Genomic DNA, 27,706 nt, shown 5'->3' with positions numbered 1-27,706 from the left:
GTTCTTTTGAATCTACACAGCAAAACGTTTAACGCTTGAATGTATTGCAAGAATATGCTGTTATAATATATGAAATGATCTCATCATGCGGTAACAGACTGCTGAGGGCAATTAATTCAATAAGAACTGCATATTTTCATTTCCAATATTTCTTCCTAAAAAGTACTAAAAGAATCGTCAATGGAACCGTTAAGGGTTCATTATGAGAATCGTTTAGAGGAATCGGAACTGGAACCAAAACTGTTAAATTCCTTACGATCCTCATTCCTTATCTTATGCAATAACATTCACACACTTTTAAGTGTGGCTAGTGTCCACTCAGTTTTAGCAAAATACTCAATAAATCTAAATTATTTGTTGGTTCCCAAAAATGCCCTCCATCCTTAAAAGCTAATGATTTATGTTTTTAATAAGTGTTGGTAACCAATGTAATTTTGTTGCAAAATCATTCAAGAGTAATCGTACCAGATACTGTCATAAAAAAAATTAGACACCAATAATGCTTTCATTAAGAATGTACATTGTATTTTGAGTATTATTGTTCTAATTAATGATTACGCACTAAATCATTAATTTAAACAATAACAGCTTGTTTTTTTTGTACAATACATTTCTTTAACATACTATACATTTGTCTAGAAACAGTTTGTCAACACGTATAGTTTCTAAAATAAACTTTACTTTCATTTACAGAGATTGAGAGTGTTTGTCCCTGTCGGACAGCGTGTCGTGCCATCTTCACCGTTTGGCAATGCAGAGGAAATAAAGGCAAACACTTCCTGTTTTGACTTCCTGTTTGTGCTTTGGCAGCGTGCAAGAAAAATGTGAAACTAAATCAAAGCTACAACTTTCACATCAGTTCGGTTTGAGGCATCCAGTCTGCATTCACATTCCAGTCCAAGATCCCGTAAATTAAAGATTTTCCAGTGGATGGTGTCGAAGGGAGGTGAGATTATTTCCATCTGTGTTATTGTTCACAAACTCCTCATGGTAAGAGAATCCCATTAATATACTCTCTTCCTGTGTCTGATTAATTTGTGTCTTAAGATAAAACTAAAATATATTTAATTAAAGGAATAGTTCACCCAGTATACCACTTCCATTGTAAGTGCAATGCAAAAACAATACTGAGTAGAAATTATATTTCTGTGGAAATCAACATTGCGTCACAAATGCTGTTGATTGAGCTTAACTTGTACTGAACCTGGAATATTTCTTTAATGAAAGGAGTGTAAATTGGTACTTGATCTTAGAGGTAGACAAATAGATCTGTTTTACAGATTAATCTGTGTTGATAATTGCTTTTCTCCCCAATTTGGAATGCCCAATTCCCAATGCGCTCTAAATCCTCGTGGTAGCGTAGTGACCCGCCTCAATCCGGGTGGCGGAGGACGAATCTCAGTTGCCTCTGCGTCTGAGACCGTCAATCCGCGCATCTTATCACGTGGCATGTTGAGCGTGTTGCACAATAAACATTTTGGCATTTTATTAGTTTTGGACGTCATAGTACGGAAAGACTAAGACAATTTGTTAACATTCTAAAAATCAATTTTAAAAACTATTGGCCGATTAATCGGTTATCTTCCTTTTTCTGCCACCTTAGCTATCGGTATCAGCAAAATCCACTATCGGTCGACCTCTACTTGATATACGTAAAATTTTATTTTCATAAAAAAATGCAACAAGTAATCTAAAAGTAATCCATATTTGATTACCTAGAAAGTGTAATCTAAAAGATTACCTTACTGATTACAATTTTTGTGCAATGTGTAATCATACCAGATTACATTTCATAAGTAATCTACTAAGCATTGAACATGAATGCGATTTGAAGGCCGCAGTCGAGGGCAAGATTTTCACTGAATAATGATTTAAATTTTGATCTGTTCATCATGGAAAGCTTTTGTATGACTTTTGAAGACTGGAAATATTGCACATGAGTTCTATGGACTATTGTTGGTATATATGGTGCTTTTTTGGCACTTTTGGAGCTTGACAGCCCCTAGTCACAGCAGCATGAACATTTATCAAAACATTTCCTATTGTGTTCATAAGGAGAAAAAAAGTCAACAAAATGGTGAGTACACAATTACAGAATTTTCATTTTTGGGTGAACTATTCCTTTAAGCTTGTACACTTACATTCAGGGTTTCAGTGCGTAACATTGTGTCCATGTATTAAAAAGTGCTTCTGTGTGTGACTGAGTGAACTCTTACACGGATTCCTGCAACCAGTCAGTGTAATTTTCAAGTGCGTTTGCTCAAAAAACAAAGAAAAGTAAAATGATGCAAACATTACAAAGTTAGCAATGACGACTCCCGCAATGCAAAAACTGCTACTGAAATTTGTGAATGGTGATAAAAAGGAATTAAGTTCAATGCAAAATGTTTTCGTACTTCAGTGAAAATGGCCACAGAGTTTAAGGCTAGAGCCACGACAAACATGGAGTGACAGCTCTGTCAGGTGCGCTATATTACATAAAGGCCCGTGTGCGCCCAACTGAGCAGATCAGCTTCTACATTCCCAGTGGGTGCGTGTGTGAGAGAGAGTGAGACAGGCTTCTGTATCAGCACGTCTAATCCCGGGCGTGAATGTGCAGAAGAGTCATATTCACATGTGTCAGCATCATCCACTCTGTATGTATTTCTTAATAACCACACAGCCGTGTCTAAAGAGTGGGCAGGGCATGCTTTGCTGTAGTGTCCACATGTTGGCACAGGGGTCAAAGGCCTCCATGGTTCCCAGCGCTGGGCCCTCGCTGCTCACGATACCACCAGTCACGTAGATCTTACCGTCCAGCACCACAGCACTGTAGAAGATGAAGAGAACATTATCTGAGGACACATTTCTTGATGTCTAACCACATATAAAGTGGTGTCCAAAAGTCTGAGACCATTAGTGAAAATGCTTTAATATAAAACTTTTATTACAAATTATATTATCAGCAGAACAACTGAGAAGCTGCATTCAAATTTTTAGTAGGCTATTTGGTAAGTCCCCCAATGCCTTAAAGAGAGCATGCATTGGAGCATGAACAAAACCTGATGATCATTTTATCCAGCATGATTTGAGAATGTTTCAAAGAGCAAAGAAATCTGATTTTACACCTGGACTTCTGTGGGATCCAAAATAAATGTCCAACAGGACCCGACAACCCATCTAGCTTTGGACTGAGTTTTTCAAGTATAACTTCGGTTATAGTTATAAATTAGTATAATATAATAATACCCTATTATTATAAATATTTTTGATATATTGTATATAAAATATATATAAATACTTATTGATATATACATATGATCTACTAAACATATATATGTATACATATATACATATACAATATATATATATATATACACTATATTGCCAAAAGTATTCGCTCATCTGCCTTTAGACGCATATGAACTTAAGTGACATCCCATTCTTAATCCATAGGGTTTAATATGACGTCGGCCCACCCTTTGCAGTTATAACAGCTTCAACTCTTCTGGAAAGGCTTTCCACAAGGTTTAGGAGTGTGTTTATGGGAATTTTTGACCATTCTTCCAGAAGCGCATTTGTGAGGTCAGACACTGATGTTGGACGAGAAGGCCTGGCTCGCAGTCTTCGCTCTAATTCATCCCAAAGGTGCTCTATCGGGTTGAGGTCAGGACTCTGTGCAGGCCAGTCAAGTTCTTCCACACCAAACTCACTCATCCATGTCTTTATGGACCTTGCTTTGTGCACTGGTGCGCAGTCATGTTGGAACAGGAAGGGGCCATCCCCAAACTGTTCCCACAAAGTTGGGAGCATGGAATTGTTCAAAATCTCTTGGTATGCTGAAGCATTCATAGTTCCTTTCACTGGAACTAAGGGGCCAAGCCTAGCTCCTGAAAAACAACCCCACACCATAATCCCCCCTCCACCAAACTTCACAGTTGGCACAATGCAGTCAGACAAGTACCGTTCTCCTGGCAACCACCAAACCCAGACTCGTCCATCAGATTGCCAGATGGAGAAGCATGATTCGTCACTCCAGAGAACGCGTCTCCACTGCTCTAGAGTCCAGTGGCGGCGTGCTTTACACCACTGCATCCGACGTTTTGCATTGCACTTGGTGATGTATGGCTTGGATGCAGCTGCTCGGCCATGGAAACCCATTCCATGAAGCTCTCTACGCACTGTTCTTGAGCTAATCTGAAGGCCACATGAACTTTGGAGGTCTGTAGCGATTGACTCTGCAGAAAGTTGGCGACCTCTACGCACTATGCGCCTCAGCATCCGCTGACCCCGCTCTGTCATTTTACATGGCCAACCACTTCGTGGCTGAGTTGCTGTCATTCCTAATCGCTTCCACTTTGTTATAATACCACTGACAGTTGACTGTGGAATATTTAGTAGCGAGGAAATTTCACGACTGGACTTGTAGCACAGGTGGCATCCTATCACAATACCACGCTGGAATTCACTGAGCTCCTGAGAGCGGCCCATTCTTTCACAAATGTTTGTAGAAGCAGTCTGCATGCCTAGGTGCTTCATTTTATACACCTGTGGCCATGGAAGTGATTGGAACACCTGAATTCAATTATTTGGATGGGTGAGCGAATACTTTTGGCAATATAGTGTATATCACCGATCAGCCACAACATTAAAACCACCTGCCTAATATTGTGTAGGTCCCCCTCGTGCCCAAAACAGCATTCAGAGATGATATTCTTCTCACCACAATTGTACAGAGTGGTTATCTGAGTTACCATAGACTTTGTCAGTTCGAACCAGTCTGGCCATTCTCTGTTGAACTCTCTCATCAACAAGGTGTTTCTGTCCGCAGAACTGCCGCTCACTGGATGTTTTTTGTTTCTGGCACCATTTGGAGTAAATTCTAGAGACTGTTATGCATGTGTAGTTACAGAAATACTCAAACCAGCCCATCTGGCACCAACAATCATGCCACTGTCCAAATCACTGAAATCATATTTTTTTCCCATTCTGATGATTGATGTGAACATTAACTGAAGCTCCTGACCCGTATTTGCATGATTTTATGCACTGCTGCCACGCGATTGGTTGATTAGATAATAACATGAATGATTGTTGGTGTCAGATGGGCTGGTTTGAGTATTTCTGTAACTGCTGGTCTCCTGGGATTTTCACACACAACAGTCTCTAGAATTTACTCCGAATGGTGCCAAAAACTAAAAAACATCCAGTGAGCGGCAGTTCTGTGGACAGAAATGCCTTGTTGATGACAACTTCTGCAGTTAATCCAGGATGGACTTCAAAGACATTAGTCATTAATCTTATAGTTCATACAAAATCTTTGTTTAAACACTGACCTTTAACACTTACTTACATTTTGCTAATGGCAACATACTGTAAAATGGTACCAAAATTAGCAAAGAGATGATATCATACCGTTAACATTTTTTGACTTCCATTGTAAGTGCCTCACTGGAACCTTGATTTTTGCTTTTTTTTTTTTAGAGAATAGGAGGGACAAGTCGAAATAGATTTTTATTGTAATCAACATTATGCCACAAATGTTGCTGATTGCGTTTAACTTGTATTGAACCCGGAACATTCCTTTAAAAAGAGGTTTAATCTTCTAAAAATATAAAATAAACTCAAACTCAAAACTGAGTCTCGAGACATCTGCGTTCTGTTTCATTAGTTGCGGTATATCTAGCTTTTTCAGGGCAGGTATCACGAAAATTTGACATTTGATGAAGTTCAGGATTTCATGTGACTGTTACACTGTTACCCATGATTCCACATTGTTCTTCACTTATCAAAGTTTCAGCGCTTGATAAACGGTAAGCTAACGTGCCTTGTATTTTTACTTTTACGATACTGTAACAAAAGTTGCATATTTAAATAAAATAAGGCTTATTGCAACACATACAGTTGAAGTCAGAAGTTTACATGCACCTTAGCCAAATACATTTAAACACATTTTTCACATTTCTGACATTTAATCGTAGAAAACATTCCCTGTCTTAGGTCAGTTAGGATCACTACTTTATTTTAAGAATGTGAAATGTCAGAATAATAGAGAGAATTGCACACAGGCCCATTCCTCCAGACAGAACTGGTGTAACTGTATCAGGTTTGTAGGCCTTCTTGCTCGCACACGCTTTTTCAGTTCTGCCCACACAATTTCTATCGGATTGAGGTCAGGGCTTTGTGATGGCCACTCCAATACCTTGACTTTGTTGTCCTTAAGCCATTTTGCCACAACTTTGGAGGTATGCTTGTGGTCATTGTCCATTTGAAAGTTCCATTTGAGACCGAGCTTTACCTTCCTGGCTGATGTCTTGAGATGTTGCTTCAATATATCCACATAATTTTCCTTCCTCATGATGACATCTATTTTGTGAAGTGCACCAGTCCCTCCTGCAGCAAAGCACCCCCACAACATGATGCTGCCACCCCCATGCTTCACGGTTGGGATGGTGTTCTTTGGCTTGCAAGCCTCACCCTTTTTCCTCCAAACATAATGATGGTCATTATGGCCAAATAGTTCCATTTTTTTTTTCATCAGACCAGAGGACATTTCTCCAAAAAGTAAGATCTTTGTCTCCATGTGCACTTGCAAACTGTAGTCTGGATTTTTATGGCGGTTTTGGAGCAGTGGCTTCTTCCTTGCTGAGCAGCCTTTCAGGTTATTTCGATATAGGACTCGTTTTACTGTGGATATAGATACTTGTCTACCTGTTTCCTCCAGCATCTTCACAAGGACTTTTGCTGTTGTTCTGGGATTGATTTGTACTTTTCGCACCAAACTACGTTCATCTCTAGGAGACAGAATGTGCCTCCTTCTCGAGCGGTATGATGGCTGCGTGGTCCCATGGTGTTTATACTTGTGTACTATTGTTTGTACAGATGAATGTGGTACCTTCAGGCATTTGGAAATTGCTCCCAAGGATGAACCAGACTTGTGGAGGTCCACAATTTTTTTTCTGAGGTCTTGGCTGATTTCTTTTGATTTTCACATGATGTCAAGCAAAGAGGCACTGAGTTTGAAGGTAGGCCTAAAATACATCCACAGGTACACCTCCAAATCAGTACACCTCCAATTGACTCCAATTAGCCAATTAGCCTATCAGAAGCTAATTGGCTAATTGCCGAAAGGCTTGACATAATTTTCTGGACTTTTCCAAGCTTTTTAAAGGCACAGTTAACTTGGTGTATGTAAACTTCTGACCCACTGGAATTGTAATATAGTCAATTAAAAGTGAAACAATCTGTCTGTAAACAATTGTTGGAAAAATTACTCATGTCATGCACAAAGTAGATGTCCAAAACTATAATTTGCTAATATGAAATATGTGGAGTGGTTAAAAAATTAGTTTTAATGACTTCAACCTAGGTGTATGTAAACTTCTGACTTCAACTGTACTCACTTGGAGAAGAAATCATAATGAGAGTAAGAGATTTCGGTTTCGGGTTTAAAATTTGGCGGTGCAGGTTTCGAGAACTTCTTTGTGCAGATGGTCATATTTCCTTGTTTCCATTGAAGCACACAAGATGCTCTTTTATCTTCTCAGATCAGGCTGGATAACATGATCATCAGGTTTTGTTCATGTCAGTTCAAGTATGGTGTCATTAAAGCAAAAAGGGCAAAATTCTAAAAAGTAAATTATTTGTCAATCCAACTTTTCACCCATTATCATGCAAATATAATTTGCAACAAAGACTTCATAGAATCATAATAGCTTTTATAACACTTTTCTATTGTAAAACTGTCTAACAGACAAATGAGACAAATCTACCTCCTAATCTACTTTTTGCCGTATTCGTTTCAGCCCCTCGACAGGTTTCAAAATGCTAACACAGAAACTTGTGGGACTGTGACTGAAGCTGACGTGTCGTTCCTGGAACACATATTTGTATCTCATATACACAGTAAAAGTGTCTGTCAGTGTGTGTTGCAGTAGCGATTGTTCTGCGGCTCGTCCGTACTTCATCTGCCGCTGAGCTAATTACGCTGTCTGCTGTGAATACCAAATCGAGCCCACAGCCCAACCCTGAGGGACACCAAATAGAGTCTTAGGAGCGAGCAGGGTTTTTTGTTTAAACTGGAACAATGGATCAACCTACATTTACTTGATGATGGTTATTAAAGAGTATTCTGTTCATTAACATCACTTTCTTTATGCTTTATGTCAGACTGAGGGGTGTAAAAAACTGCCTTTCAGAACAGAGAACATCCTATATTTCATACAAGAGAGGCTGGATGGTGTGACAAAACTGTTAAGTAACTGTAAAAGCAAGCTTTTAGTGCAATTTTTGACCAGCTGAAACCAAAGTCAGACCTTGTTGGTAGCAATGAACAAACATTACCTTTTCTGAAGAAAATGTGAGTAGTGCATGGTTGCCAAGGTGTCCTGAGTGGTTGTTAATGTGGACTACAATGTCTCTAGATGTAGCAGGGGTCACTCCTACAATGTACGTCTATGGGATATTTTTGTCATTTTATCTTCCACAAGGGAAAATCCAGTTTCTTAAAACAATTTATTTATGTTGTACTAGCCATAATGTATGATTTAGGCTAATACAATTTAATTATAGCATTTGAGATGTACATATATATATATACCTTGAAAAATTTACTTTTTTCACATTATGAACTCAAATTCACTAAAATGTTGTGCATTATTTATTGACAAATCATTTGGTACACTTTGAGATTGACACTAATTTCCAGGTTCAATACAAGTTAAAGGGATAATTCACCCAAAAATTACAATTCTCTCATCATTTACACACCCTCATGCCATCCCAGATGTGTATGACTTTCGTTCTTCAGCAGAACACAAATTATGATTTTTAGAAGACTATTTCAGCTCTGTAGGGCCATACAATGCAAGTGAATGGGTGCCAAAAGTTTGACTCTCCAAAATCCACATATGGGCAACTTACAAGTTACTCCAGATGACTCTAGTGGATAAATCCATATCTTCTGAAATGATATGATAGGTGTGAGTGAGAAACAGATCAATATTTCAGTCACTTTTCCTTCACTTTCACTTTCTCCTTCTTCTGTTTTTGGCAATTCACATTCTTCGTGCATATCGCCCCCTAATGGGCAGGGAGAAGAATTTGTGATAAGAAATGACTTAAATATTGATCTGTTTCTCACCCACACTTATCATATCGTACCTGAACACATGGATTTAACAACTGGAGTCGTATGGATTACTTTTATGCTGCCTTTATGTGGATTTTGGAGCTTAACAATTTTGGCACCCATTCACTTGCATTGTATGGAACAACAGAGCTGAGATATTCTTCTAAAAATCTCCATTTGTGTTCTGCAGAAGAAAGAAAGTCATGCACATCTGGGAGAGAATGAGGGTGAGTAAATGATTTGTGAATTTCATTTTTGGGTGAACTATCCCTTTAAGTTAAATCTGCAGCAATTGTGGCATATTTGATGATTTCAGCAAGAAATTGTTTCAATTGTTTTTTATGAAAAAAAAATGAATTGGGCAGGTCCATAAACATTCAAATACACACTGTTTCAAAAGTATAGCCACAAGACATAAACATTATACATGTTGACATGATTTTAGTGCGATAAATTCGCTTGCTAACCTAGTTGTGTGAATAGTGATGTCAAAAGTAATGTTACTAACATAAAAAAGATACAGAAATGATTCCAGTGTTTCTGCGGTACCACTAATACCAAGCACCAACTCAATTCAATCCCTGCACGCTGTCTGATTGACACTAGGCTGCTTTTAACTGCTTACACGCTCACCTAATACTAATTTTACATAGAAATGGACAATTAATCAAATTTAAATTGTGGTATGTCCTAGATTGGTTATGAAACCCCAAGTGGATGTGATTTGATAAAATAAATATATAGTCTGCATGTGCTTCGCACTGCAAAGTGAATGTTTGAAGCCGCTCATATACTGAAAACACATTTTATGAGCATCGCAAGTGCTGTACTTGTTGTGGTAGATGACAGAAAAGAGCGCTCATTTACTGTGACGTGTGCAGCGCCTGCAGACTATATATTTATATAATTAAATCACAGCATTTTGCACTTAAATAGCCACACTAGGTCATATAACCAGCGTCTTCTTGGGAAGTGTGAACTTACCGTCAAAAGCACAGAATCTTCATGTCAAAATAAAAGTTCTATTCAAAATAAAAGCTGTATTTTAAGAAACTGCCGCATAAATATATTACTAGTAAAATTTATTTTCTTCTTATTATTATTATTATCATTATTTAACTTATATCTCACAAGCAAGAGTGCTGTTGTACTGAATTGACGTTTTCATAAATGTTTTTATTTGTAATGTGATGCTCTGTTGTGCAGCACTTTATTTGACAAAAATAAGAGCAATTTTGTGTTTTAGATTATGTTCTAAATTACATGTTTTAGATTAAATTCATTTGATTAGAAACAATTTTGATGATTAAATTGAATTAAACTTTAAAATAGGAAAATGTTGAATTTGGGAAAAATATAAATAGAATAAAAAAAATAAAATGCAAAAAAGATTTCATAGATTCGCACTTAAAAAATCTGAAGCCATGTTTACTTAATTGAGCAAAACTTGAAGGAAACATGCTGTTGTTTTAATGTAATATTTACATCAAAATGTAACATTTTACTAGTCTAAAGGAGTGTGTTCAATAGCATATTACCAACAGTATTTTTCCTGTGGTACCAAAATTGGTGAAATTTTAGTATCGTGACAACACTGTGTTGTGGCAACTTCATTGCCAATATGATGTAACGTTGCTAAACCCTGTTATCTGGTGAACACTGTAATGCTGCTAAATTCTTTATTTTATTACAGTAAAATCATGTTAACATATATAATGATGACATCTTGTAGTTATAGAGCTTTTCAGGTTGTAGTCCAAAACCCCGGTAGGCTAATTTGCCATGGGTTCCCTCGGGATTTTCCTCTGGGTTTTTATAATGGCAATTTTGGATTGATGAGTAATATAAGGTCTGTGGTAAACATTACTTGAAGATACATAAACGTTTTGCTCTACAATATAAATTACACACATTCAAACCTCTAATGTGAATTTTGAAGATGTATTGTAGCAACGTACTTTTTAAAAACATACGGTGGCTCCAAATATTCCCGTTTGAGGTATGACTGTGTGTAATCTATGTTGTAGGGCAAAACGTCCATGTATTGTCAAGTTTACCTCAGACCTTATTTTACTCAAAAATCCAAATAACAAATAATAAGCCTTCAGGGTTTGCCTACAAATTGACACTTTGCTGATGCATTATGCCACAAATGCTGATGATTGAGATCTTTGTTGAACCCGGAATATTCCTATAACCTCCAAATGGCCAAATATCAAGCCTGGACGATATATCGGTTTATAACGTTGAGATATCACCATGCTCAGATGTTGGCAATCAACCTCAATTCTTTGGTCAAATCAAAAATTAACTTCTGGTTAATGAGCTGGATACCTGCAGAACTGTCTTGAGTGGTTCATATTGGGTCCTGCTTTGATGTTTCCTTTCTTGGGGTCGTAGATGGTGGTGGCTCTGGCGTACGCTCCTCCCAGTATGAATATATATCCATTCAACGTCACGGCTGGGGCGTATTTGTTATCTGAACGATGGAAAAATAAAACATAAGTCACCCTATACGTTCTAGAGTCACAACTGTAGATACACCCATGGGCTGGGTCAACATCGCACAGCGTTTGCAGCTCTTTTTGTACTTTGTAAACAGCATTACACCTTCTTAATAATCTTTTAGACAAGATTAAAAAGCCCATTTCACAGCAGAGAAAAGCAATTGTAAACAATAAGTATTGCTTATGGGTTTATTGTGCTTTATTCCTTCGTAAAATCAGCCAATAATTTATTAATTTGTACAATATATGCAATAAAAGTAACAGCTGGGGTCATTCTGTTCACTGTCCAATTGTAAATCAATAACGCTGTTCCAGCACAATAATCTGGCATGAATGCGCTTAACTCCTTTGATTTGAGTAATCAAGCAGGAGACAGCACATACATAATTGATGAGAGTGGCAAATAATTTAATTGAATTCACAATCTACGCAACAGCTGGGGCTTCAACCTCACCGGCTGAAGAATCAAGAACAGTGAGCTAATTAAATCCCAAACCTTTTCAGATTTGGAGGGAATCCTCCTGGGAAGAGCAGATATTACAGATAAAGCAAGAACAGATCAAGAAAAAACAGGAAGAGATGAACAAATAATGGTTAGCAATAGAAGTGTGCACTCATGTGAACCGTACAATATCGAACATGAAAAGAAGAACATATTTGATCTTTCTGTAATATAATAAAGGTAACTGATGCTTCATGTTCAAGATAAAATTAAGACATTACCACACTTCTAGGCTGGGTGAATCTAACAAAAATTAGAGGTAGACGGCTATATCGATTTTACCGATTAATCGGTGCCGATAGTTGCTTTTTGGAAATATTGGTTATCGTCAAAAATCTATGCTGATAGTTGCAGATAGTTTTATTTTTTATTTGTGTCCTCCTGGGGATTCTACAGTATAACAGCGGCCTCAAGAGGTAAAATAAAACCAATTCCTGACACCTCGTGGGGATTTGCTCTGTCTAAATCTGTAATAATTGACCATTTTCATCCATATTTTTATCCTCACTTTAATGCATATTTTATTTTGATTAGATAAATCAAGTGTTCTAAACTGAAGTGGGGACATGCAAAGAAAAATGCTACTACAGTATATGGAAACGTGCACCAAATCTTCATTTTTCTGGATATTATTGGGATTTTGACTGCAAAATAAAATGCATCTGGGATTTTATTCAATTTGGACTCTTGTAGCTGTTCCCGTCACAGTAAGTAAAGACAAAATACAAATTTTAACATTCTATAAATCGATTTTAAAAATCATAGACCGATTAATCTGCTTTTGGTCTATTCCACCACCTTATTATCGGTTTCGGCAAAATCATCTGTCGATCCATTATCCATAAAAATCAAAAGAAAATCAAAAGAAAGAAAAGCCCTTTTTTTTTCTACTTGCGACTTTGAAGAAGCTTAAATATAAGATCGTTTTGATTTGTTTACCTTTTTAGGCCACCGCAAAATTCCCATACCATTCCCATAATTCCATTTGTGTTATTTCATAATATTGATGACTTTAATATATTATTCTAAAATATGGAAAATAGTAACTATAAATAATAATAAGTAGGTATGTTCTAGTACTATATTTAAATGAGAATTATTGTGAAGTATTTATACATCCTGGTAGTATTTGTTGAACTGCATTTAATCACTGTATTACAGTAATTTTTGAGAATATTCTGAGAATCACCATTGAGAACTAACTAAACAGTGTGGCTATATTACAGAAATGAGAATTCAGGGACTTAACTGTTATTAAAAATAAAGCCAAACATGTTCCTTAATGTCCCAAGGCTTCATTTTCTTTATTCAAAACACAATTTATTATTTCTCTTTTGATTTTGGTATAAATTATGACACGTTTCCAAGAGATTAACCAAATAAATTGCCGCCGCAATAGTCAGGCCCCATGTTTCTTGTTTTAATCTCCTTTTGGCATACAGATCTCTGCTTAACCGCACATATTTGAGGACGATTTTTCAGATGCCACTTTCATAGTGTGTGTGTGTGTGTGTTTACTTGGCCGGCACCACCCGCTGGGCACTGAAGTGTCAATCTGCCATCCGCAGTGGGGTGGCACAACTAGTAAATAGGGCTCTTACACAAATTCTGTTTCTGTCAACACTAACAGTGGCGGTTCGTTTACAGTTTAAGTTTCACACTTCCATAAAAAAGGCTAAAACAGCTAAATATCTTTGCTGTAACGTTACTGGAGAGCTGCACAACAGATGGCAGCTTTGAAAATCTGACCACAAATGGGATATACTGTCTATAAAAATAAAATGTAATTCTAATCTGACAAGGAAGGCTTTCTTGTTGCTAAAATGAACATTCTTGAGGGGAAAGCATTTATAAACTGCTGCCGTGCTCAATGCATATTATTATAAACGGGTGTTTCTTCAACTTCGGGTAACTTAATGTCCCAGGGGTTCATTTTCATTAGAAGTAACAGATTTCAATTCTCTTTTTCTCATTAAAACTGCCCTGGAAACTATTTACCAGGCCTTTGTCATTTATTTTTGGTACTTTTCAAATGCCTTTTAATATGTATACATTTTACTGTTTTATTCTTGTCCCAGACCCAAACTTCCAATATTAAACTACGAAAATCCAACATAAAAATACAAATAATTACATGTTTAAAATTATGAGAATAAAAAACAAAGAGCCAAATGAATATAAACCATTTCAATATTTATTTTTCAAAAATGACGACTGTCCCGCAGTTGTGGCGTCATTTCCACCACACCAAACAATTTTGCCACAAATAAAGTTTTTCCAAAAGTTAGTGTACTTGTCAATCAAGTCGACAAAAGTGTCAGTGAAGAGCATGACTGAGATGAAATATGAGACAAGTGATGTTTGAAAAATGTTTTAACAAATCTTTAATTTCTAGAAATGCGCAGTGCTGTTGAAGAAACAGGCAAACAAAAAAATGCATAAAATTTTGACACCATTGCAAAGTTGATTTATTTCACGTCGCTTTGTTACTGCATAACACTGTGTGTGTGAACGGCCCTTGATGCATCTCACGACCATGGGCTGCTGAGCTCCACGCCGAGTTTATTTACATGTTAAACACATGACACAACATAATGCGACGTGAGAGCATCCCAGAGTGTTTTCTTGCCTGTCAAACACAATAAGTGTGCCAGTGGGGGATTTGTGCTGTTATTTATAGAAGGCCAGGGTGATAATGTTGTTCCCTGGTGATCAGACGGGCAGAGATAAAGCTTTGGCAGATCACTGAGTCCGGCCTCAGCTGGGCCTGTCTGCTGTAAGTCAAACCTGTTACGGCAGAGAGACGAAATCACATTTGAAATACATAAACTGCCACATAAGCTTTTCCACAGCAGTTTTTATTGTTTTTCACTTCAATATGTAATATCAGGCCACCTTCAAGAGGATTTTATGAGTCAGTATGAGACACAATTTTAAGTGAACTGAAAAAAAAAAAAAAATATCAATGTTAAAATAATTTCACCTACTGTAAAAAATACAAACGGAAAAAGATTGTAAAAATGCTTAAGCAAAAAAGTTAACTGGTTTCAGTGTACATAGCACACCTTACCATGTACAGTGAAAAATTATATTTTAAAAAGACAATACATGAAATTTTATGGTACTGTATATTGTAAAAAAATAAAATAAATTAGAAGTAAAAAGCATGATTTACCTTATAGTCAATGGTGAAAATGTATATTATGTTGAACAAGACAATGCTATATATATATTTATTTATTTATTTATTTTTTTTTTACCATGTTTTTTTTAGAAGTAAAAAGTATGATTTACCTTATAGTTAACAGTGAAAATTTATATTATTTTTAACAAAACAATACATGCAATTTTATGGTAACATATTGTAAAAATAAGTTTTTTTTGAATGTAAAAAGTATGCATTACCTTATAGTTAACTATGAAAATATATAATCTGTTAAGCAAGACAATATATGTACATTTACGTTAAACTAATGTTGATATTACAGTGGAAACCAATAACTGGCCATTCCCAAAAGTTATTGCATAATCCATCATATTTGATTATACTGTACTCTATTGAAATATTTAAGTTTATTCTTATTTTTGTTATCCGGTATGCATATACGGGTGTTTTATATTTAGTTCATGTTTATTGCATTACTTTGTTTGTTGCACGTTTATTACATATTATACATGATTAGTGGCCATTGCTCCTGGAAGTCTCACTCTTGATTAAATTTATGTCATCATTTGGCCTTTTGCTTTACCACCTGTTTTACTATGGTTCTTTAAGGTGCATTTAGCAGTGCAAAGCAAATATTTTTAATTCCAATGGGTTAACATTATAACAATTAATGGACTATACCATAGTGAACTGTAATATATACAGCCAGCGAAATGACAAAATGACAAAAAGTTGTGAAGTTGACTTCCTGGAAGGACTTTAATATCCAAAAAAAATTACAAAAGGGCATTAATTTTTTGTTATTAAAAGTTTATTGATTCCATATAACATATATATATATATACATATATATATATACATATATATATATATATATATATATATATATATATATATATATATATATATATATAAAATAACAGAATATATGGAATCACATTATATTATTTACAACCCTTCATCCCGAACATTAACCACCCCACCCCACCCCACCACCCAACACAAACAGATACCCCAGTGGTCAAATACAATTGACAAAGACACACAAACAAACAATAAAACAGAAGAAAATATTTAGAAATACATTTAAAAAAAAGTATATATGTTCAAAAACAAAAAGGCCACAACATACACATTTAAAACAACACCTCTCCCTCCACTGCCCCTCCCCGAGAGCCCTCCAAAAAGGCCAAATAGCTGCCCCACCTCCTGATGAATATATCCATGTTGCCTTGCCTTTCATATGACAACTCGTCCCAAGCTGCCACCTTGCCCACCTCTTCGCACCACTCACAAAATGATAGGGCTCCAACTGACTTCCATCCTCTAAGGATAACCTGTCTGCCCACCATAACACTGGCCAGGATCCAATTCTTCATGTACTTATCTCCTACATCAATGACCGCCCCGTCACCCAAAATACAGAGCCTGGGGCAAAAGGAGATCCGAGTACCCAATATGTCGGCCATAAAATTCTGGATCTTCAACCAGAACTCCTATATATTACGACACCCCCAAAAAACATGGATGGTGTCTCCATCTTCTAAATGGCATCGCCAGCAGGTGGGTGTGTCTTTAAGACCAAGCCTATACAAATTAGAAGGGGTCCAATACAATCTATGTAGAATATTAAATTGCATAAGGCGCACCCTTGCATCTCTAGATGCAGACTTGACGTTTTTAAGAATCCTAGCCCACACTCCCTCCTCCAAAACCAAATTTAAATCTTCCTCCCATAATCTTCTGAGGGAATTTAAAGCTCCGTCCCCCAGACTCTGAATTAGCAGGGAGTAATACACTAATGCCTCATGACCTTTTCTAAAAGCGTAATCACCACTCCCAGAGTATCTGCTGCATTAGGGGGGTTCGTGCCACTCCCAAAAACAGTGCAGATTAGGTGGCGCAGCTGTATATACTTATAAAATTGAGATCTGGGAATCCCAGAATTTTGAACCAAATTTTCAAAAGGTCTCAATACTCCACTCTCATATAGGTCACCAAGTGTTTTAACCCCCCTCACAATCCAATCCGACCAACAGAAAGGGGGCTTATTAATGCATAGTTTAGGGTTCTGCCATATGCTCGAGGCTACTTTAAATAAATATCCGAATTAAACACTCTGGACACTTTTGTCCATATCGAGTGTAAATGCAAAATAACGGGGTGTGACTTAACGTCTCCGATTAATTTTATCGAAAGGCTATGCAGAGGCGAGATGGGGCAAGAGCTTCCTTTTCAATACAAAACCAGGGAGGGGTTCTCTCAGGTGGAAGCAACCAATGAGCCAAATATCTGAGACCGAATGCATTATAATAAAACTAAATCTTGGGTAGGCCTAACCCACCTTTGTCAATCGGCCTATGTAACTTATTGAAATTTAACCTGGCACGTTTACCATTCCAAATGAAGGACTTCGCTATGCTATCAAATTGCTTGAAATAAGAGAGGGGGACATCTATAGGGAGAGATTGTAACAGGTTGTTGAATTTTGGAATACAATTAATTTTAATTACATTAACCTTCCCAATCATCACTAAGTGTAATGAAACCCACCTGTCCACATCATTCGAAAACCTTTTTATTAAGGGATCAAAATTAACTCTGACTAAATCAGACAAATTTGCTGGGAATAAAATTCCCAAATACTTAATGCCCTGTTTGGGCCACTGGAAGGCGCCGGCTGGAAGGCCATTACTGGACAGCATGCTGTTAAAGACAAAGCTTTGGATTTAGACCAATTGACTTTGTATCCTGCGAACTTGGAAAAGGAATTAATAATTCTGTGGAGGCAAGGCATAGATCTAGTGGGGTCGGAGACGAATAATGAAATATCATCTGCGTAAAGCAGAATTTATGCGCCACACCTCCCGCAATCACCCCTGGAAAATCATCCTCCTTTCTTATCGCGGCTGCTAATGGTTCCAGGGCAAGACAGAACAGTGATGGGGAAAGAGGGCAACCCTGCCGAGTGGCCCTATTCAGAATAAAATAATCTGAAATTAATCCATTTGTTTGTACCGGTGCTACAGGGTGTTTAAAAAGTAACTTAATCCAACCAATAAATGTACTCCCGAACCCATACATTTCCAAAATCTTAAAAAGATAATCCCATTCTACCCTATCAAACGCCTTTTCGGCGTCAAGAGAGATGGCAGCAACCAGAGACTGATCATTCGCTACTGACCACATGATATTGATGAGACACCTGATGTTATCAGAAGAGCTGCGCCCCCAAATAAACCCCACCTGATCTATATGTATAAGTGATGTCATAACTTTACTTAATCGGTTAGCCAAAATTTTTGACAATATTTTTACCTCTAGTTGGATCAGGGAGATTGGACGGTAACTTTTACACTCGCTTGGATCTTTGTCCTTTTTAAGAATCAGACTGATCTGGGCTTATGTTATGGTTGGAGGAAGCTTTTCATGATTCAGTATAAACTTCTAACAAAAGTGGAGCCAGTTCTGTAGCATAAGATCTAAAATATTCTGCGGCAAAACCATCTGGCCCCGGAGCCTTGCCAGTAGGTAGGGACTTAATTACCTCATCAAGCTCCTCAAAGTTTATCTCAGAATCAAGAGCGTTTTTTTGCTCAGTCTTCAGTTTAGGAATATCTAATGGTTCCACAACATTTCTAATATCTCCATCAGTAGACGAAGCCGTGGAACTATAAAGATCAAGATAGAATCCTTTAAAGGCATTATTAATATCAATGGCTGAGGTAAAACTTTCACCACCAGCAGATTTCACTGAGGGAATGATAGAAAGAGACTCTCTCTGCTTTATATATCTAGCCAAAAGCTTCCCTGCTTTGTCACCTGACTCAAAGTATGACTGTCTTGCCCTGAATAACCAAAACTCCACTTTCTGCGACAAAATAGTACTATATCTATATTTCAATCAGGTCAATTCTCTGAGGCCATCAGATGACATACGCCGCTTCAGCTCTGCCTCTGCACTTTTAATATTTCCTTCCAACTCCACGAGTTCTCGTGCTTTGGATTTTTTGGTGAATGAGGCATACTGTATGATCCGACCCCTAAGAACTGCCTTAAGTGCCTCCCAAGCCACGCCCACAGAGGATACCGAGGACCAGTTGGTCTCCATATAAACACTGATTTTAGTCTTTAACATTTGTTGGAAATCAGGATTTTACAAAAGGGATACATTAAGGCGGCAACTATATGATTTCTTTTTCTCTGTATATGGCAACACCTCTAAACTCACCAGGGCGTGATCCGAGACTAAAATGTTTCCAATTGAGCAATCAACAACAAATGAAATGAGGGATTTGGATATAAAAAAAAAAAATCTATTCTAGAATAAATCTAATGTACTGATGAAAAAAATTTATAGTCTCTACCAGATGGGTTCAAAAGTCCCCAAATATCTGTAAGACCAAGATTTTAACACATCCTGTGAAGCGTCAGTTGCTCTAGGGGGCTTACACACTTTTGCTTCACTGTGATCAAGGACTGAATCCATCAAAAGATTAAAGTCTCCTCCCAAAATTATATCATGAGGGGTGCCAGCGGCTTGCAATCATCAGCGTTAGGTGCGTAAATATTAGCCAAAATCAGACTTTGCCCCTGAATTTCTGCTAAAACAATAATGACTTCCTAATTTATCCTTAAACTGTTTGAGAAATTTGAATTGTAAATGTTTACATACCAATATAATGACACCCCTGCCCTTACTTGAGCCAGCACTAAAGAAAACATGTCCACCCCATATCTTCCCAAATTTTTCAGCTTCCTGTGGGGAAAGATGTGTTTCTTGAAGAAACACTGTATCATATTTCTTACGTTTAAGAAAAGAAATAACCTTCTTTTTATGGGGTGCCCCAACCCATTCACATTCCATGTGGAGAGAGATAGTACACTCATATTAACATTTGACATTTTGATATAATAGAGAAAATGAATTGTGTCAAAAACAAAATTATGAAGACCACATTTCAACATTAATGCAACAATAAAACCCCATACTTCCCCCCGAACAAAACAAACAGAAAAAAAACTAAATGTACGCATTAACCCCGTGCACGAAAGCGCCAACCGGCGTCAATCCCTTTAAACTCAAAGAGTCCACGTATGCCTACGAGAGCCCCCATGACAACTTTGCCATCGGATTGCTCAATTTTGCCTCACAAATTTGTAAGGCAAAATTACATAACATCAAATATTTTGTAAAACAAATCCCAGCCAATAGGCAGAATAAACACAAAGAACATGTAGACTCATTCACAGAACTGTCTCAAAGGTGTGTTCCTTCACAAAACAAATTCCAGCCAATATAAAGCCGTTCAGTTTCCTCGGACAGACAAACGAATCTTCAGTGAGCCAGCTGATGAGTGCAGCAGATGACAATCATTCCAATGTCCCACGAAAATACTCCACAAATCATACTCCAGCCAACAGGAGGCATAAGCACAAGGAACTGACAGATTCATCCATAACTGTCCCGAAGTAGTGTTATTTAACAAAACAAGCTCCAACCGCTAGGCGGGACCAGCACAAAAGGAAACGAAACGCGCATCCCGGTCCTCGGATGGTCAAGAGTCCACTCGAGGCCGCATAAAAGTATATCCCATGATTTACACAGTCCGCCAACTTTATAAAAGACATCCTTTGTGTGGGCATGTAGATACTTTGCGGTCATCTGTTCATTGTAAAAGTGATCTTCCGTCAATGCAAAAGTTTCTTTACGGAAAAGTGTTAATCCACAAAACAAAACAAACTCTAACCACTCGGCGGAGCCAATGCAAAAGGAAACAAAAATGGCGCCCAGCTTCCTCCAAAAGCTAGAGTATGTACAGTGAGTCAATCCACTCACAAGAAAAACTCCCAATGGTTACTCACCCATTGTTTCAATAAAAGACATTGCCTGATTGGGACAGATAAATAATTTGCTGCCGTCCTTGGTGTTTACTCTCAGTCTGGCTGGAAACATCAGAGCAAAAGTGATCTTCCGCTGATGTAAGAGTTTCTTGCATTCCCTAAACCGATCGTGTTTCTCTCTTGTCGAGTTCGCAAAGTCCGGGAACAAGAAAATATTGTAATTCTTCCAAGAAAGCTTTCCTTTGCTCCTCGCCTGGCGCAACACAAGATCTTTATCGGATGATTTTAAAAATTTGGCCAGAATCAAATCGGGGCCTTCCTCCCTCAGCAGATCTGTGAGCTGGGACTCTGTGAGCTCACTTGATTTCCAGCTTGTGGCCTGTTATGTTGAGCAGACTCGGGAAAAGCTCCTCTAGTAATTTCACCATATCTCTGCCCTCCTCATGCTCAGGAATTCCAACAATTAGAATGTTATTCCTGCGGCTTCTATTCTCAAGATCTTCAAGCTTTTCAAGCACACATTCCAAATCAACTTTGGACGTGGGCGGATTAGCGGCTAATTCCCTCTCTGATGACTCCAAATAATCGATTCGTTTTTCAACATCTGTCACTCTTGTGACTAGCTCAGAGAATTTTTTTTCCATCGCTGTAATCGATCGATGTATTACAGCGAGATCCTCCAAGTCCGCAAGTACCTTCGTCAACATCACTGACATGTTGGACAGTTGACGCTGGATTTCTTCTCCCGCCACGCCATCCAGATCGAGTCCCTGGTCCACAGGCCTGTCTGGGCTTTCATCTTGAACCCGTAAGTGTCTTTTAATGTCTCCAGAGCCCGAGGATTTTGACTTCTTTGCCATGTTTACCTCAAACAGTAAATGTGTAACTGGGTGTATTGAATTTCACTGGATTATATCATGAAATTAATTTTAAAAAAATTAGCAAAGTGCGCAGAGCTGTCTCTCACACGTCTGCCCTTCGCATGGTGTCACCGTACCTCCACAAAAGGGCACTATTGAGAGTTTTAAATTCATTCTTTGTTGGGTTTGAACCAACATTTCCATTACCAGCCCAGATCTTATTGCTATTAATCTTTCAAGGCCTTTTTTTGATGCTACACCATGTTGTTTTAAGTCCTTTATTAATGTTGACTGTTTCCATGGCTTTATCGATTGAGCAGAATTCAAACAAGGCGGCAATGAAAGCTGCCATGCTTCTGAATCTGAGCCATCGCTGGTTCTTACACAAACTAATGCTGTGGGAGACACGACTGCAATAATCACATGATCCTCAAGCCACAATGTCCATAGCAACATCAAAATCAATAAGTGCCTGGGTGAAAAAAGAAGAGATGACGTAACATTATTCCCCAAGCCGAAACCCTCAAGAGTTCATTATCCATTCACACAACAATACCTGCAACAATTAACATCTTCTTCGACCTTTCCAGATTGCTCAAACCCTTCAAAATATCAAAATATCATGTTCATTCTCACACGCACATGCCCTTTTGAGACAGACTCTCAACACTGTATGATGTCAGCGGTGGTTTCTGAACTTTTCGTTACCTGCTCTAAATGCTCATCGAAATAACAATTCATCGAAACAACTGTAGGTGTTCGACTCCAGAGGAATCAAATGTGTTAAGTTGCATGTGTATGAGTGAACGTTTGCCGCTGGCTCTGGAACTGAATGTAAGGATCGCTCATATCTTGCTGCCTGGATCCTTTATTAAAACAACGTAAATGAATCCTTGTTTCACTGTTCGAAAAAAGGAGGTCTATAATACCTAGATGTCTCTTCCCACTCATCTTAAAGGCAGTTGCTTGGTTGGCACCTCAGAAGTATGCAAACTGCATGCTGTTATCTTTGCTCATGGGAGCTCAGTTCTGGGCACAAACGTTTCGGAGCCAATCAACTGAGCTCTAAATTGACATGTGTTCACTCTGGAGCGACAGTAAATTGACGTGTTGACAATGCTGATTGGAACATAACATGTACCATAATCTAATAACATTTTTGCAATGAGTTACTTGCAAAATAGGTTTGGTACACTGCTACTTTTGAATAGCCCTCAAATGATAAAGATGTTTTTTGCCCCTAGAATGGGGTGGTTTTGTCATTCACCAGGCCAAACCCTGGTCTAAGTTCGAACCTTTTGAAGGAGCCTCATCTGATGCATCAGACAGCGGAATATTTGCATTTTATACCAAGGGTCTGTTGAATGCTTAATTCTGATTGGTTGACAGAGGTTCTAAGGTGTGCAATTATTTTCCAGTAAATGCACGGCTATGAAGTAGTTCCAGGTCTTGATCGCATAACGGTTCCACATCACTTCGCCAAATTACTGAAGTTATTTCAAAGAGCCGTACAGGCTACCACAACAAAATAACCAATTAATACAAAGACATTGGTTAAGTACATCGGATAAGAATGACAATGTCTATAATATCCTAAATTTGTTTCAATTTCTATTGAAAAACACCCTCGCGCTCCCTCTCTCACTCTCTCTTTTGCAATCGTCTCACCCACACTCTCACACGCTGACATTGACACATACATACCCACTCACACATGCCGACACACACACACACACACACGGAGATGTAAATTCACCCCTGCGGCTTGATCAATACAACAATTTCTATATTATCTGTAATATCTGTGGAAAGCACCCTCACGCTCCCTCTACCCCTCTTTATCGCTCTCACACACACTTCCACACACATACATTTAAGCACTAAGCACACACTTACGAGTGGATAACAGAGCCATCAGTGCACACCTGCATCTCAGTGGGGTTGAAAACAGTTGTTAAGGTTTACAACGGAAAATCTATTTACAAAAATGCCGACACTCGCTGCTGAGAAGTGCTTAAACTTACATATACACCGATCAGCAACAACATTAAAACCACCTGCCTAATATTGTGTAGGTCCCTCTCATGCCGCCAAAGTAGCGCCAACCCACATCTCAGAATAGCATTCAGAGATGATATTCTTCTCACCACAATTATACGATGCGGTTATTGGAGTTACCGTAGACTTTATCAGTTCAAACCAGTCTGACCATTCTCTGTTGACCTCTCTCATCAACAAGGCGTTTCCATCCGCAGAACCACCGCTCACTGGATATTTTTGTTTTTGGCACTATTCGGAGTAAATTCTAGAGATTGTTGTGTGTGAAAATCCCAGGAGATCAGCAGTTACAAAAATACTCATACCAGCCCATCTGGCACCAACAATCAAACACGTTTGGTATAAATGGCCAGTCAGACGCAATGAAATGGTCACAAGCGTTGAGCGACAGGCCGTTTTGAAGGTCGCTTCGTTTCTATATATATATATATATATATATATATATATATATATATATATATATATATATATATATATATATATATATATATATATTTTTTTTTTTTTTTTTTTTTTTTTTTTGGTGTAGCCCCAAACACAGTCAAATCTTATTGGTCTAAAAAAATCACGCTTCATCGAATATGTTCTGCTGTGATTGTGTCGTGTAATATTTCATGTCGTATCTTGTTAGCAGCCTGGTTATGCTATGGTGTTACAGTAGTACCATACAGTCACTTTCCATGAGGCCTCTATTTTTGTGAACGATATTTGATCACAAAGCAGCATGCAGGTAGAAATCCAAAAGAAATGCATTTTACTCTGTAAAACTGACAGATAAAACTGGTTTTAGGGCAGTTGTACTATAGCTGTCTTTTTTTAAATCCACACTCATTATTTCTTCACTAATGGGGAAGCGCTTGCTTTCCACCTCTAATGAAACACCTCAGCTACACCTGTTGTGCGTCCCTCAGAGCGGCTTCCACCTCCCCCCCGCGGGGCATTTCTTCACCTACATGCTCAATATATATCTGGAGTGTGTCAAAATGCCAAATACTAATGAAATCCAAAACTAGTGCAATTCTATAAAGTTAGTTTCTCAAAGTTTCACTACTGTTTGATGAAAACTTTAGACAAAGTTCAGACGTATCTGGGCTCGTTCATGCATGGTGCTCGACACTGTTTTGCCCTTTAATTTTAATAGTGTCATCTAACGTGTCTAACATCTATCTTACTTCCAGTTACCTTTGTAAATGTGTTCATGTCATCTCGATTCATTTTTGTTAACATAAACCTCTTATACTCTGCAGGATCTTTGGGCTGCCGCCTGAAATTTTTCACATTCAAGTTTAAAAGCTCCCTGTTCACACATACAGTGAGACAAATTTCATAAAAAATTATCTCATTTTACAGATAACCCCCTATATTTTAAGAAATGATTGCAATAATGAAGAAATAACATTGTATATGTTTACAATTTTATGATAAACATATTTTTGGGGGATTTTCTTTTATTTTTTATTTTTTTATTATGTCTAAAGTTTAAAAGCATGCCATTTCAGTTCTGTGTCTTCTGTTTAAATCTTATTTTATTCCACTGGATGGCAGCAAGTACTAGAATTGTTTTTTTTCCCCTCTATCACATTCCATCACATTATACTGATCTGAAATGTAGGTGGTACTCTAAGACATTTTAGCCCTCACCCATAGACAACAAGTCTTTTTTGAAGTGCTGAGAGCTTCCACACTGTTTTGTTGAATATCTTGACTTCTGAGGCCTGGGTTAGGCCTATCTAGGTGTCATCGGAAAGCAGGGAATCCCAGCTTTACAATGATGTGTAACAAATCATCTTCTATTGATGAGAACCTATTTTGCTGATGATTTGTTTCTCATACTTTTTCTACCAAATTCATATTTTGTTCACAACACTGGATTATTCATCCAAGCAAGCTAACAAACAAGTTAACAAGTAATTTCTTTAACTCATTTTAAAGCTAACAACCCAAGGTAAGATTTGATATAAATTTTGAGGCTATTTGGGGCTTACAGATCAGTGGTCAGCATCCATATGTTTGCATTTTATGCATTACTGAAATAAAATTTCCCTTTGTTATATTTTTGAAAATAATTCAAACTGTGGTATTATGGCAACAAATTAAACAGTCACCTTCATGAGAATGAAAGCTTTCATTTGATATATGACTTGTCTATTTAAGTGCTATGTGAAGGACTTTTATATTCATTTTAAAATTTCAACAACATAACCTCAAGGTGGGGCCAATTTGCCACAAATGTTTTCAGGCCTTATTTTGTTACTTTATGTAACTAAATGCAAAAGTGACTGGAGTTCTCTGAAACGTTCAGATTCTGAGCTTTCAAATAATGCGACATATGCCTAAATTATGCATCTTAAGTTATAAAATGGCTTGCCATATAACACCTCCACACTCCGCAGAGTTTAAGAGGTTTTAAAATGCCTTATAATTATTGTGATGCATTATATATTTTCATGAATATGTTAACCACAATTACATATAGCTTTACTTGCATTTTCTTCAAAGAGTGTAAAAGTGTAGTGTATTATAACTGTGGTTATGATTATTCATGAAAACATACAACGGATTATAAAATACAGAATTAAGCGGCATTATCAATGGGATAATATGGTACGAAGAGGAGGGGTCTTGAATCAAACTCATGGGGTTTATTTTGCGATAATGACCAGCTGACTGTACATTATCCTGCTTATTACATGGCTATCTACCAATTAACTTATTACATGGACATGGAATATTGATATAAATGGAAATTATGTGAGAAAAAAAGAGACCACAGAGTCTCCAGAAACAGCTGAATTCCACCTCCGGTTTGCATCAAAGTTCTTTTAGTGTTTATATTGTAATAATGACTTCTCATTATCCTGCTTATTACAGGACTACTTGCCAAATATTGATTTAACTTTAAATTATTTTATTAGCTTTCTTATTACATATGAGAAGCAGGGAAGATGACTTGCAATAACCGGATGACAGGTGACATATCACTTTATCCCCGGATGTGTGGTCATTATTCAGAAAGATCTGACCGCTGAATGAGACAATTAAACAATCGGTGTAAACTAGACAGAAATGATTAAATCCAAGAGACAGCAGCTTAGCAGAAGTCTTTGCAGTCAGACAGTTAAAAAATTCTGGGGCGCTCTTACCGATCATGGGCGACTCAATGAAGCTCCAGGTGTTGGTTTGAGGTACATAAGACTGTAGAACTCCAGCAGAGCGACCAGCCTCGTTCACTCCTCCAAACACATAGATCTTTCCACCACAGACTGTCGCTGCTGCTGAATGGACAGGTTTGGGCAAAGAGGCGACCATCTCCCATTGGTTTGTGATGGTGTCATACCTGGAAGAGAAATCAAATAAATGTTACTCAATAAACTTTACAAAGAACAACAACAATTCAAAATTCAACATGCCTTTTATTTAGATAAAATAATGTACATTTTTCATAATCAGTATATTGCAAAGGTTTGGATGAGTTTCTGTACTGGTGCTTGGTAAGCTAATGTCTGCATTTAAACAGTTGTAATAAATACTATAGGTTATAGTGAGAATTATGCAAGGGTGAATCTGTCATGAAAACTTGTCAAAGAACATGTCCGGGTCATATTTCTCCCCAATACCAAAAGAAAAAAAGAAATGCTTGGAATAAATGAAGCCCTAACA

General features: G+C 37.6%; 1 protein-coding gene across 2 annotated transcripts in view; it reads right to left on the bottom strand.

Annotated features, from left to right (window-relative positions):
- Positions 1–500: 500 nt before the first annotated feature.
- Positions 501–27,706, bottom strand: part of LOC127410695 (kelch-like protein 29) — a 174,852-nt gene continuing 147,646 nt past the window's right edge. For both annotated transcript variants that reach the window (XM_051645862.1, XM_051645864.1), the window contains exons 11-13: positions 27,190–27,383; positions 11,444–11,588; positions 501–2,809 (exon numbers count right to left, since the gene is read on the bottom strand). In XM_051645862.1, the coding sequence (XP_051501822.1) occupies positions 2,626–2,809; positions 11,444–11,588; positions 27,190–27,383 (523 nt within the window). In that variant the 3' untranslated portion in view covers positions 501–2,625. The remainder of the gene's footprint in view (positions 2,810–11,443; positions 11,589–27,189; positions 27,384–27,706) is intronic.

The sequence above is a fragment of the Myxocyprinus asiaticus genome, chromosome 20 (assembly GCF_019703515.2).
Source record: "Myxocyprinus asiaticus isolate MX2 ecotype Aquarium Trade chromosome 20, UBuf_Myxa_2, whole genome shotgun sequence".
Classification (NCBI taxonomy): domain Eukaryota; kingdom Metazoa; phylum Chordata; class Actinopteri; order Cypriniformes; family Catostomidae; genus Myxocyprinus; species Myxocyprinus asiaticus.
Note: the sequence above shows the minus strand (reverse complement) of the source record. Positions and strands in the feature narration are given on the sequence as shown.